The sequence below is a fragment of the Labrus mixtus genome, chromosome 15, assembly GCF_963584025.1.
Source record: "Labrus mixtus chromosome 15, fLabMix1.1, whole genome shotgun sequence".
Taxonomy (NCBI): domain Eukaryota; kingdom Metazoa; phylum Chordata; class Actinopteri; order Labriformes; family Labridae; genus Labrus; species Labrus mixtus.
The window spans coordinates 17,543,006-17,557,728 of NC_083626.1; the positions used below are offsets into that span (position 1 = coordinate 17,543,006).

Genomic DNA, 14,723 nt, shown 5'->3' on the forward strand with positions numbered 1-14,723 from the left:
CTGAATAGACCAGGGCCCCCGGAGCCCCTGTTAGTGCCTCCAAGTGCATGGAGCTGCCTGTCAGCCCGTCTGGGAGCATGCTGGTCCACAGAAAGCAGAACACCAAACAGCCCCCTGGGATACATCCTCTACTCGGCCTCCCTGGGGTCTCTCTCCACTCATGGGCACAGAAAAACTGTGAAACAAGCATTCAAAGAGAGGAAGGAAGGAGGGAAAAAGAAGAGAAGGAGGGATTTAAGGAAGAAGGGGGTGGGGGTGGGGGGGGATATGCGAGGAAAGACAATTAAGAGAGTGTCAGGTTAGCATCCGAGCTGAAGTAAAGGTGTGAGAGTTGACACAGACAAGTGTGAGATGAGCTTCAAAAACTCTCACAGTGTAAATGCTCCAATCATGACTCATCAGACTCTAGAAAAGGGTGCCAGTCTTCATCCTAGCCTCCTTTTCAGGTGCAAATTAAAGCCTCACACTGATTGAATTATCACCTCATGTGTTGACGCAGACGATACCGCTGCAGCCTGCCTTTTTGAAGGACCACACCAACAGTTTCAGGGAGACACTACATGAGTCACACACAGGAGGGAGGACACTCACACCCTGCGTCCAGTGTCAGTACTCAGGAATGTTTGAGCGCATCATCAGGCAGAGCTCACACTCCACAGGTCATACATTTCTTACCATCCTCTGTGGTAATTATTCCTGTTTTAGTGGAAACTTCTTTTTTTTTTGGTAACTTGTGTATTTGTGTACGTCTTTGACGCAAAGCCATGTGAGGTATGTGTTGTTAAATCATCTGATCCCGTCTTTGAGTCCCTTCAGGCTCCACATGGACTCATCACATGACAGCTCGGCCTGATACACAGAGAGAAGGGTCTTTGTACGTGCAAACACACAACTCTAACTCTCTTTCATGGCCTGCAGCAGACCTTCAAATTACTTTTTTTTTTTTTTTTTTAGGATTCAAGGCTGCTCATGAGCTGTATTATAGTGACCCCAAGTGGTTGAATTTAGCAGTGCACCAGCTTAGACGTGAAACATCTGTTCTGCTGTTTAATCACAGCACCTGCATATTAATAAAGCAGCTCTGATGGAACGGGGCCCACTGACCCACATTTCCTCTGCCACATGAGCCCTGTGCCGAGGCTATAAGAGGAGACGGGCACCAACAAAGGCTCCACTGTTACTACAGTGATGTCACTGAGATGACCTCTCCCCTCTGGCTCCCATTAAAAGACTCTGTCATTTGAATTCAGAGAGGCAGATGGTTAATGACTGTGACTGGTTTCATTTAGATAAAAAACAGCATTCTGTGAGTGGGTGTCATAGTAATTAATGCTATTGATAGGATGTTATTTTGGGCTTGAAGGCGTTTAAAGAACGGAAAAATTAATCTGTACCACGTGTTAAAACATCTGAAACACTTTTTCATGGATGAGGTTTTTTTTTACTTGACTTTCACCTACAAAAAAGCTTTTGGATTTTTACTCTTTGATGGGAGTACTAGTGCCTGGGTCTTCTCTGCCTCTGGAGAGAACTGTAAAACTTTCACACAAAAAAATACACCCTACCTTTTATTGGATTATTGAAAATGTTGTAACCGTATTGTTATGGAGCCTGACAACACGGTCTCAACCTCTACGGACTGGTTTGTTATCTCTGACATTCTCCATCTGTTTTTATTTGTTAATGTATGCTTGGTCTGGGTGGACTGTGGAACTGAACTGCCCTAGGGGATAAATCAGGTTTTCCAATTCTAAGTCTACTGCATCCATTTTGACCTTCCTTTCTTTATTTGCTACGTGTAGCTAATTCCCCTCCAGCTTTATTGGAGTGAAATAAACAAGTGCATGCGTCTTGCCATTTCACTGATAAAGCTCAACAAAGATGAAAGCTGCTCAATTTGTTTGCTTTATTTTTCATGCAAGTCTCTATTCAATCTTTCCAAAGGTGCATTATACTCGATCAGAATTCTTACCCTTGGAAACCTTTGGGACTCACAGCTGGTGGTGTTCAGGTTGAGGACTAAGTCACACCGTTTCTTTAATAAGCTACACACTGTTGAAATGTTGGACTCAGAATAACACTTTTCTTTCTTCAAAAGAGAAATGTTAGGAACTTTAAGAGCAATTCAGCTGAATTTTGTTTCAATATTTGAATCAAGATTATATATTCACACCAGAAAGTAACATACGTAGGTCTGAAATGACAGTTTGATGACACACAGTGAGTCATGTTGATGACGGGGGGGGGGGGGGGGGGGGGGGGCGGGGGGGCTTGATCCCACGTCGAGGCATCCATTGATCATTTTGACAGTCACATCATTTGTCATCTTTTTAAGCATCCAGGATTCAAAAATCAAAATACTTTTAAACCTAAAGGCTACTGTAAGTGTTGGTGTGTGTTCTCTGCATGAGAAAATTCTACATACAAATGCATAACCAAAACTTAAATTGAATATAGCTGGGACTATAAAAGATGTCTGGGTGATTATTTGTAGGGCCCTACCGATATTGGATTTTGGGGCCAATACGGATATTGATATTAGGGAGAGAAAAAAAATCAGATACCGATATATTGACCGATATCTTTTTGAGATCCATTTTTTTCAATCTGTAGAGAAGATATAGATTCATTGTGTTGATCCCTCAAATGCATCAAACACTTATTGAAAAGATATATGATGTTAAAGACGTTCACTCAACTGGAGACGATATCATTAGTTTGACCACATGTGTATTAACTCACTTTTAAGTAAACAGCATTTTAAATCTATGCATCTCTTTTGAATTCAGGATGGATTATTTTTAAAAAGCTTGAAAGTATCTTTCCTCTATACAAAAATCTCAATGCAGCATTAATTGGGGAGAGCGCTGGCCTCAAGAGCCTAGACAGGAAGTGAGGGGAGTACCAAGAGGTCAGAAGAAAACTGGCTGTGATCAGTGTGTGGGTGTATCTCCAGAAGGCAGAGAGAGGGGTGGGGAGGACCAGAAAAGGAGAAAATGCTTAGAAGGAAGAGAGGGAGGGAGGTTTAAGTGAGACAACAGAGGAAAGAGAGAGAGAGAGAGAGAGAGCGAGCGAGAGGGGCTGCTAGGGTGGAGGGCGAGTAGGTGGTGGAAGTGTTTTTGTGCATTGTGTGAAATGTGATCATGTCCTGGAGCTGCTGCTCAGACAGCTGGGAAGTTCCCCTGCCGTTTACTTTGAGCTGGGATCGTTTGGAGGAGACACAAGGCCGTACACTTCCCTAGTTAACCCTTCATCTGCCGAGGCTGTGAAGGAGCTCCAAATAAATGAAAACACTGACACGCATTTGGAACTTAAGTCACATTTATTGATTTTAGCCAGTATGACTACCTTTACACAGAGAAACCCCCCTCTCTACTGGAAAACAAACAAAACACTTTGTTAGGATTAGTTCAGCAGTAATACATCAGACTCAAACTTCTTCTTCTTCTTTTTTTTTCTCTCCATAATTTGTAACATCCTGACAAAAGTTAACATGTTTGTTTTTCAATTCTGTGTAAAGGTCCCATGACTGAGGAACATGCATATGACATTTAGCCGTAATCAATATGCCACTAATCATAATGCACATTATTGATAATACAGTACTGCATTACAATTCAAATAAATACCAACATACAGGTGAAGTCGTTATTTCATATAAAGATATCAAACTCTCATTATGGATCAATACTGGAACACAATATGACAATATAAAGTTTGCACAGCTAAATTGTATTATCACAATGCTATAGCTTCCAGCAAACAGAAAACCTTGGTTTTTTTTTTCACGTAAAACAGCATCTGAATTGCACTTTTGTCTTTTAGCTTCTCATCCGTATTTGTAACTTTAACGCCTCAACAAACAAGCATTGGCTTTAATGGCACTATTCAAGCTTGTTGATGCTCATTTCTGTTTTCTGTTTACTGAAAACACAATGCTTAAAGATGAAGTAAAAAAAAAAAAGAATATAAAAAACAACAAACAGAACTCAAATTGGACAAAAGAAAGATAAAATGCGCTCTCTGCACATTTTTCAACAATACTATTGATATCACATTACCTTCACCAAACAAAGTTAGAGATACGTCGATGTTTCCAATAGTACACTGATGCACCCCAACACCCCAACACGTTCCAGATGTTTGGAGCATTTTGTTCAATAACAGGAGGCCAAAGGGATTTTCTTTTGGTTCCCAAAGTTTGATAAAAAAAACAACCTTTTTATAATACCCCTGAATTTATTGAATGGATCACTGACCTGCAGAATTCAAAACAATTTCAGTTTTATTGAGCTAATTTTCAAACTATCATCTCACTCATGCAGACAGGGGACATTTCCCTTTGCATTTATTGCTGCTCACAGTCATTTTGAACCCAAAGTCCTCACCTATATATATATATATATATAAAAAAAAGAAAACATAAAATGCTAGTCTAAGATTCTCCCTTGAAACAATGAAAGGCACTACTGGTCGGAAACAAAGAATTAATCAAACCAAAAACAAAACCCCGGCGCTAGCTCGGGCAGCCACAGTCAGTGGCGGCTTGTCTTATTTCCCAGTCTCGATTCTTTTCAACCTAAATGGTGTACCAAGATATGGCACGATAAACAAAGAGAGAATGAAACAATTCCAATTTGGAATTTAATTGTCGCACTTGCAGAGAATTCTGTAAGCCAGTGATCCCGTTCAGTGGAACGCCCTCGGTAAGAAGTTAGGGGAAAAAAAAAAGCATATCATATCACTCAAAGTTTTCCCATAACACCACTTACCTATTTGAGTCAGAGCGTCGTCAAGTTTCATTGTGTTATTTTGAACTATTCCTAGGAATAATAAATACATGAAAAAACCCCAGAATTTGATCACCCTGGATTTTTTTTTTTGAATAGAACATGGCAGTAGAACAAACATAAAAGAAAACCAACAGCATAACATATTATGTAACAAAACAATCGAAGAATGATTATTTGATGGATAAAATGTGGAGATCATTATAGTAGGTTTGTGGTTTGTGGAGCAGTTACAAGAGTAGATATTGTTACTTAAGATGAATCAGGAGGACGTATTATCCTATTATCTTAGAATCTAAACTGAGTTACTCACAAACCAAAGTACTACCACGCTTTCCAATGTTAAAAATAGTCTATTATAATCCTATATAATGAAAGTGCACAGATACAAAACACAAATTAACAAAAAATAAAAACAAAGATGAAACCAGACCAAACAGCTTGTTGATTTGCATTGAGAAATAACTCCTTGTCCCCTGGCTTCTCATTGGAGGGTTATATTAGCCAATCACAAATCCAGTTCATTGGACCAGTGAGAAACCTGCTTCCAAAAGCAGCAGCACGAAGAAACGAGTGTCATCCTGATAAGCATAGAGTTTAAACTGACAGTTGGATTGACTTAAGATCAGTGTTTTCATTGAGCCTTTATCTTAAAGTCCAAATGACATATATTAATGCTTAATCTTTTATTCGGCGAGCTCAATCAGCATTGAGAATGGACCTTGTGTTGGTACTTCGTCTTCCGCGCAGAACTACTGTAATTACTGCAAAATGGAGAAACAGACACATGATCAGCGTTAGCATTATTTGTCAACTTAGAGTGACCGTTGTTTAATCAGCGGCTGAGTCCACACAGACGAAGCAGAAGGCGGCCGAAGGTTAGTCAAAGCAACAGAAGCCATGTTAGGAGAACCTGAAACAGCCAGTGTTATTTTTAGGTCTTATCAACGAGGCGGATGTTGCTGCTGCTGTTAGGAGGCCAGTGACTCACTTGAACCAAGGACGGAGTTAAAGCCGAGTGCCACCACCACCCAGGTCAAAGGAGATCGGCGTTTCTCATGTATGCCATGCGAGTGAATGAAAAATGGGTCATGTTTTTGACATGCAGGCTTACGATAAAATGAGAAACTGGATGACTCGAGTGGAGTTCAACTTAAAGGTGTAGTGGGAGGAGCCTGCAAGCAGAGGTAGGAGGAGTATTTTAGGTGGCATGCTGTTATGACGCCACGCAAGTCCGACATTGATTTCAAAGTAGATGGAGCAAAAGTGGGAATTCATCTATCTAGAGTCACGATCACATCCTGGGTGTCTACCTACTGCTCAGTGAGTCCACAGAGCCTATACAAGAGAAAAGGTAAGGAGCTCGACTAATTTGAATCAATGTCCTCTGGTCGATCAGGCAGCCAGGTTTCACTTTTTTTTTATAGTTCATTTTGCCTCCAACACAAACCGGAGTTTCTCCCACAGGGAACCCCCGGCCTCGTTTTCTCTACAGAGTCAGCTCTTAGCCAGACGTCTGTTTTTTTTTTTCTTCTCTTCACCAGTGTCTCTGGGTCTCTTATCTCTCATGAGCTGGTTTACAACATGAGTAGTTCTCCCACCTCTACTCCCTAACCCCCTTTTTTTCCTCAGTCAGCGCTAACTGATAGAAACAGAACATGTCACACTAGTAAGTCAGGTGAATCTCAAACTTAAGAGTGATTGACCTCTAAGGAGGTTGCTTTTCTTTTCTTTTTTTTTTTTTTGCTCTACTTTGTACAATAGCGTTGTCTCCATGCTGTGTGCTGAGGCTTATGGATGCACACTCAAGCAGGGTTGACTGCTGACATTGTTCCTTTTTTCTTTTTTCGAGGAATCGTTAAGCTCCCTCTCTTTTACATTTGAGAGGAAGGAATACTGTAGTAGCATCCTGCAAGATTATAACCTGAACATAATCATATCAAGAATATAGTTTCATATATCGTTTAGGAGTAGTAGAAAATGCATCACTTCATAATAAACCTTGCAGGATTTCCTCACATCAACCCTGCTTCTAGCATCATGAAGCTAGTGTGTCTATGATCCACAAGCCGTACATGGATTTATCAATACAAGCCCCACTTATCTTTTCCTATTTGCGTAATACTAGTTTGCAAAGGGTTTAAAGCTATTGTGGAAACTACAGTACATGGTTTTGTCCTCACACACCAAAAAAAAAATAATCCAAAAATCAGCGACCCTCCATGTTAATAACATGACACAAACATGAGGGCCGCTCATTTCAACGCTCATAAACAAACAGAAAAATACCAAGAGCACAACATAAGTGAGGACATTACCTGACAAAAATATATATTTGTGGGGGGGGGGCATTTCCCCCACAATTCCTCTTTCTAGTTAAAGGGTGAGTGTTGATGCTGGGGGGAGCAAGCTGCTGACAACCTAAAAAAAAGAGAGAAGGTCGTAGTGGCAACAGAGCGACAAGACACAGATTAGAGACATGAGGAAAAGGGTTTTCATCCATAATACCACAGAAAAAAAGAAAAAAGATTTCAGATCTCTCAGAAATAGAGGATGGAGGGTAGAAGGAATAAAATGAGAGACAGATCAAGTTGAGACACAAGGACAGGGCTTTACATCAACAGATTCATATATCAAGTGTTTGGGTCGACAGGCACTTTTGCCGAGTGGTCGGTTTTGTTTCTTGAGCAGAATAATAATCCACACATGTGGGTGCCGATTTGATTTGTGCTCTTCTAGGATTTGCTCCATATTTATAAAAAAAAAAAAAAAAAAAAAAAAAAAGTGTTATCATCTTTGATCAAAACTATATTGTATCTCTGTTCACAGTAGTAATTGTGGTATCCATTTTAAGAGAAGGAGGAACCTGAGGCACCTTTTGCTGAAGTGCACTTAATTTGCGTGTGGAGATCGATTTGTCGAACTTTCTTTCTCGATTAGAATATGGCTCTGAAAGAATCCCATCGCGACTTAATGGGTCACATGGAATAGCCCTCCTGTGTTTCACCAGACACCAAATGACTTCTCTTAACACAATGTAGAGCCCTGTTATACATCCTCTTGTACCACACACCTGACGAAAGAAAAGAAAAAGAAAAAAGAAACACAGGTTTCAAAGCTCAAAAAAGCGTTTTCAGCTGCAAAGCCATGCGATTCTACCGACCCTATAGTATTGGTGTGCTAGCATCACAGCTTATAAAATGATCCTGAAATAAACCACCTGCGGTCACAGGTGCTCCTTTTTTTCTGCCCGAACTTTTCATTCAGAAAAATAGCAGCCGATCCACTTTTGAGTTTTTGTGTACGTCTTTGTAAAAATCACACTGTGCTCCCATGGCAACAAAGCCGAGGGAGATTGCATATTTTAGATCCTTTTTTTTTTTTTTTTTTCCTAAACGATGACCCGATTGGACAGATAGCTGCTGGACACAGGTCAGTCCTGGGGTCTTTAAAGGAGCACCGATGCCGACAGACAGGCTGGAGAGCAGAGGATGTCATATTTGGTCACATGACCGTCAGACTGACATCCTCTTTACAAAGTCCCCACGCCCACAATGTGTTACTGTTACCAGGCAATACACTCAGGGGGCCAGAACACACAAGCACAAAATATGCCACCTTTTACATGTACAGCACTATGACAGCGGAAAGAATAGACACTCCATAATATCCACAAAACCCCCAATATAGCCAGGCCCTATACTCCACATGCCAAGTATGTCTACTACAGTCCGGACGTCTAGTGCACACTGTACATACACCTGCATTCCCCTAAGCGTTTACACTAGCACACACGAGCAGCTGGTTAGTCACACAGCAGTCCCTAGAGGAGCGCAGGCCAGCCAAGGAGCTAAGCGAGCAAGTGGGGCTCTTAAACACTAAGGCAGGGAGGGTTCGGCCTGAAGGCCCCCTCCCCTCTGTACACAGCAGTCCCTTGTACACTTCTCAGCAGCCTCAGTCGCAGTAGATCTTGTACTTCTCGCTGCAAAAGACCCCGGGGCCTCCAAGAATGCCGTTGGGCACGGCATTGATGTGCTCCGGGCGGCCGGAGCCAGAGCAGGTGAGACTCTGACTTACGTGGGGGTTGTTGGCGGTGCCGTTGGCGGCCTTGCTGCGGGTCTTGCGGGTGCCGCTGCCTCCCCGGCGGGTCTGCTCGTGGTCGAACTCCAGGTCCTCAAGGCGCTGAGTCAGGGCCAGTTTCTGCTGGATGGCCATCCGCAGCAAGGAGTTGAGGGTCTTCTTCTCGTCCTCTGCTGCAGCCAGTTGCCTCTGCATCTCATCCAACTGAGTGACGTACTCATCACACCTGTAAGAGAGACAAGGTTAGAGTCAGGTGTGTATTTTTATGTATATTCATGTACAGCTGGTATTTAGGAATATCAGCAGGACCATTTAAACTTTCCTGTGTTATACCACTAGGGGGCACTGGCTGTTCCAATAAGATCAAACATCTTTTTTCCTCAAATGATCAAAGAATGTTTTTTTTTTTCTTATGCTTGCATGAAATGTTCTGCAAATAACTCACAACATGTGCACAGCTGAGCTGCAGATTCCAGATGATCACACCAACAGTCACCAAGTCAGTAAAAGAACTGAGACCGAAGCACTTGAACTTTAACCTGGAGTCACAGATTTTTTTGTCACCACCAGGTGGAGCCAGTGAGCCACACGGCACAGCTCAGCTAACAGCAGCAGTGCTCTTGAATTATTTAATTCTGACTACATCAGCCCTTTTTATTTCCCTGAAATATTCTCTGCTTATCTCAAGGAGATATTTTTCAACAAGACAGCAACAACCTCTCTGTCCTCAACCGCCACTTAACTGAGTTCTGAAGCAGTCATCTTTTTTCTTACTTCCTTAAAACATACATTCACATTTCAATATCTACATTAAAACAGATTCCCTCGATTCCTATAAAAAAAAAATCTAAATGTCTGTATTTTTTTTTTTTTTTTTTTTACAAATTGTATGCAAATGCATGTGTAAGGGATTAAATGGCCACTGCAACCTGCTGTGATTAACATTCATTAACAGGTGAGACATGTGAGCGTGGGCGTGGCTCACAGCTACTCCCAGTGATAAGTGGAATGTGTGTGACGAAGGTAAGAATAGATCACATAAACAGAGGATGAGAGCGTTAACCTCAGGGTCACTGAGATGATCGTTCCTGCGTCACATGAGGAACAGACTGAGGAAGGTGAGAAAAATTAAGATGGGGAAGCAGAGCTGGAGCAATTGACACCTTATCTCCACTTTTCCATTTGGGGGGGGGGGGGGGGGGGGGGGGGGGGGAGAGAGCATCAACTCCGTCCCTTCCTATCATCATCTCCCATCTGAGTACAAAGTACGGCACAAAATATGACAACACATACCCGCTGCTCAATATCAGTGGGTACTGCACTGCGGCATTATCACCTCTCTCTCTCTCTCTGTACCATTGTGTGTGTGTGTGTGTGTGTGTGTGTGTGTGTGTGTGTGTGTGTGTGTGTGTGTGACCGGACAGGTATAAAAACTAGGTCAACCATCGAGATTCTGCTGTCCATATCTGCACTCTCCATCTGCTGTCCTTGGCCTTCTCTCCATTTTCAAGCGTTCTCCTTCACCAAACCTTTTTGCTCTCATTAATCTCCTTCTCAATCACTTCCTCCTCCTGCCTCTTATCTTGTCTCTCTCTCTTGTTGCTTCCTGGCTACTCTCCCCATCTCTCTTTCTGCACCAGTCACTTTCTTTCTCTCTCTCTCTCTCTCCCCATCTTGGTCTACCAACCTACTTTCTGAGTTGCTGACAAAGCAATGTGAGAGGCATTCTCCAGAAATGACTGACACACCTCTGTGAAGGGGGGGGGGGGGGGGGTTATTTTGGTAAGCAGCGCCTCACCCTCCTTCTATGCCACATCAAAACCGTTCAGACATAATTCAACTGGGAGGCAGCCTCGCCCCATAGTCCCTTTCACTGTCAGATATTTTAGTATCAACTTATAAGGGAACACACAAACCTCTGCACAAACTCTTGTTGATGGTTACAAACAACAAAGCAGAATTTCTACTCATTTTGCTGTGTCCCTTCTAGGGCAGTCATAGCACCAGAATTTTAAACTCTGATATGATACTAGTAAAAGATACTGGTTCAATACCATGGCAACAAAAATACAAGTCCCAGGCACCCAATATTAGTACTTTAATTCCCAAAAATTGCAGGTACATTCCTGTACACTGTCTAAATGGCACAAAAAACGCACATTGTGCAAACGTATTTGTGCGATTTAGACAGTGTTCTCTCTCTTTTCGGTGAACTGCGGTACTTTTCCAAACTACTGATCATTGGAATCACAGAGATTGTATACCCTGTGTTTTAAATTACAGGGTACCAAAAAGTATCAAAGTATGAAAACTGTTGACAACATTCATTTCCATCAATCAGTTACCTTCAGTAAGAAAGATACGTCAAAGTGAATAATTATTTTATTTTATCAGTCATCATATTTTCTGAAAAATAAATTGATTATTATTTTGCACATCCTAAAGTGTTTTGAGACAGTTGATAACGATAGTTGCACTCACTGTTCATCTCTAGACAAGGACTCTAATTTCAGAAGCTGCACTAAGTATAGGAAAAAGTTTTCTAATTGTAATTTCTTCTGTGTTTATTCAAAGACCCTGAGACCAAATCAGAGAGTCCAGAGAGCACAGACGACTGCAGATGTTTTTAATATGTATGGTGCTGCACGTGGAGAGGCACCACGTGAACTTTGGCCCTGCCAGACCACCATCCAAACATAAACTATACCCTCCCCTATTGTGTATGCAGTTTGATTCCCAGTGGGACACACACGCAGACAAAAGGGATCAGTGCTGCTTCATTAAAGCCAGTATGAGATGGGGGAACGACCCGGGAGGGACCGAGGGGGGGGGGGCCGGTGCGCCTTCAGACAGTTCAGTCACTCTTGTGAGCGAGGGTGAGGGGGCGTGCATTTTTCCCGGGAAAAAACAGAGGAGTCTATTCTGGGGACTGGAGGGACACAATGGGGGCTTTTTTCGGCCTGCTGACGAGATGTGAGGGCACAATGGCTGATGGGGGTCGGCTGCTGCTGGCCTTTAGAGGATGAACAGTCATATTTACAAAACCGATAATCTGCCTTTTGATGCAATTATTAACAGTAGCCTAAAAGATTTTTGGCTGCTTATGGAGCGCTCTGACATTGAAAACATTCATGTAGACATGGTTCACATATCAACTATAACTATATCTCAAACAAAAACACAATCAGCTGTTGTCTTGTCTGGAGCTTGATTGGTCATGGTGGGAGGGATTTCATATAGGGGTGGGGTGTGGTGGTAAACACACAGCAAGAAAGAGTGATGGAGAGGGAATACAACTGAGGAGAGAACAGCAGGATGATGGAGGGCCTGTGTTTGAGGAGAAAACGTGACTCTGGCTTATGATTTGACTGTTGATCAGTGTGAGCAGGAGCATGTTGAGGCATGTCTCAGGAATGTCAAAGGCAGGAGCCCACTGTTAACATGACACCAGAGACTGCAGCTGCAAGATACACACACACACACAGACAAAGAGACAGGCACGTACCGACACTTGGAAAGTGTTCAAGGATGTGTTTCTCCCATTAAATTCCCACAGAACGAAATACACTTTAAGAATCTGGAGAAGCTCTCGTCTATTAGAGGCGACGAGACCTCAGCTGGAGATCACACAAAGAACTGCAAATTCTTTTAATTCCACCGTATCTTTCTTCCTCGTTGACAAAGACTGCACATTTTTATCGGAGAGTTTCCACATATCAAAGGTCCACCTTTACAGACTTTGTCAGAGTGCTAATTACCATAAGAAAGAAAAAAAAAACAAGTCTGTCAAATTAGGCTCCTGTAGTGGGCTTTAACTGAAAGCCTTCCCCCTTCCTCTCTTTCTTTTCCAGATGACTAGAGACCCGGGTGTTTGGCGGTGAGGAAGGATGGAAGGGGGACTGGGCTACAAAAGGGGGGAGGGAGTGTGGGAAACTTTGCTCAGCCGAGTCCCCCAGCCCATCAAAGAGTCCCCTGACCCAACTTTGTGCCGTGTAGGACTGAATTTACATACCAATGCAAGAATCCCAGAAAGCAGACAGAATGTAAATCATGCATGAACACCAAAACAGGGACAGACTACTGAGCTTGGAAGTCTCAAAAACATCGTCATCAGAGGAAGAAAACACACATGTCATGTGTGGCAGGAAACTGAGGATTTAAGAAAGATACACCTCACGATGGCTCCACTTCTTTTTTTTACTGAAAATATGGTCTCATGCCTTCTGCTGTAACAAAGAAAAATGACTTACGCGCCCTAGGAGGTAAAAATAATGACATTATTAGGATCATGATCTGGTTCTCTCTTAGCCCTGGTTCCCTTTGGTCCAATTTAGTATAACACCTACGTCCCCCTACCATCTGTCTCTGCACTGCGCCAAAAAAACCATGACAACACACTCTCTCATATCTGCAGACAGAGGAGTTTTCCTCCTGTTACTAATTGATTAGAGGCTGCGGGTATATGAAGTTACTTCAGCATGCCCGCTTCAGGGATAGCTATTGAATTACTGTGTGGGCAAGATGAGGGCAGCTGAGCTGCCCACACATTCCCTGCAGCCTCTGTAACCTTGGTTCTATAATCGTTGTACCGACCCTCCTCTCTTCTACCTCTCCTCACTCTGCACAGCTTGAGTTCTGCTGTGGATTGTGGGGGATTCTAAAATTGCCGAAAGGAAGACTGTCTCAGCATCTCAGGGCAGCCATCTGGACCAGAGTTGATATTTACGGTACAAGTTTGCACCAAAATTGAAATAAAGAAAAGCTAACTCAAAAAGTGACTTGTTCTCACATGGAATCACTACTGTTATCTGAAAAATATGTTTAAGTTCCTTCACAAGTGTTCTTGCAATCATTTCCTTTGTTTTCCACATGCATGCACACACACAAGTAAACACCGGGTGTGTGAGCACTTAGTCCACTATGTGTTATGGAGTAAAATGTGTAATCCAGACCAAGATGAGGTGGGATTATGCACAGAACCTTTGACCGGCTTCTCTTCGGAATCAGGAAAGATTAGCGAGCGTGTCAGCTCATCTGATACGTACGTACACACACACACACACACACACACACACACTAAATCACTGGTTAAAAACATGACTGAAGTGACATATTTCTGACACCCAGATTAGATACCTTCTGTGCTCTTTAGCTGGTATCACTGCTGGTATCCTTTTCTGACTGATTCTCCAAAACAAACAATATCCTCTTTAAACATGTCATGTTACAAAAATAGCACAGAGACAAAGCACAGCCCATGTGGTAAACATGGATTACATTATGATGATAATCTTGTTTGAAGATGACCTTGCTTTTATTGTGTATGGTCTTTGTATGGCGCATGTGCAGTATTTACAACAATAGCACAAAGTCTGCTGGGTTACTCGTCACACTAATCTTTGTGAAGATAACATACCAGCGTGGTTCGGTGAACGGTCAGCTCGTTTCTTACCGTGTGGCGAACATGGCTCTGAGGGAAGAAAAGGTGGCAGCATCTTCTTTCAGGGCTTTGAGCTCATTCCTCAGTTTCATCATGGTCTCGGTCACCATGGCCTTTTCGTTCTCGTACTTGCTCTTCAGATTGGCCAGAGCAACCTCAGCTGTCTGCGGTTTGGAAGACAAGAACAAAAGGGTCAGAGCGGCTGGATGGCATTGGGGGTGTCGCAACAAGTCTGTTAATAAGGAGCATATGACTTTTTTTTTTTTTTTTTTTTTACCCCCCATGTCACTAAAGTAGGCCTGTAGACTGAAGTTGCTACTGTGTGTGGTTTATGAGAGGCTTTCATGTTTGTGTTCTAATGTTCACTAGGGTTACCACACACAGGCTTGAAAGGGGCTGAAACAGCAACTGTA

General features: G+C 42.5%; 1 protein-coding gene across 1 annotated transcript in view; it reads right to left on the reverse strand.

Moving 5' to 3' along the window:
• Positions 1 to 3,303: 3,303 nt before the first annotated feature.
• LOC132989341 (protein bicaudal D homolog 2-like) overlaps positions 3,304 to 14,723 on the reverse strand; it is a 42,457-nt gene continuing 31,037 nt past the window's right edge. Inside the window, exons 9-10 of the mRNA XM_061056912.1 lie at positions 14,323 to 14,474; positions 3,304 to 9,096 (exon numbers count right to left, since the gene is read on the reverse strand). Of these exons, the coding sequence (XP_060912895.1) occupies positions 8,745 to 9,096; positions 14,323 to 14,474 (504 nt within the window). The 3' untranslated portion in view covers positions 3,304 to 8,744. The remainder of the gene's footprint in view (positions 9,097 to 14,322; positions 14,475 to 14,723) is intronic.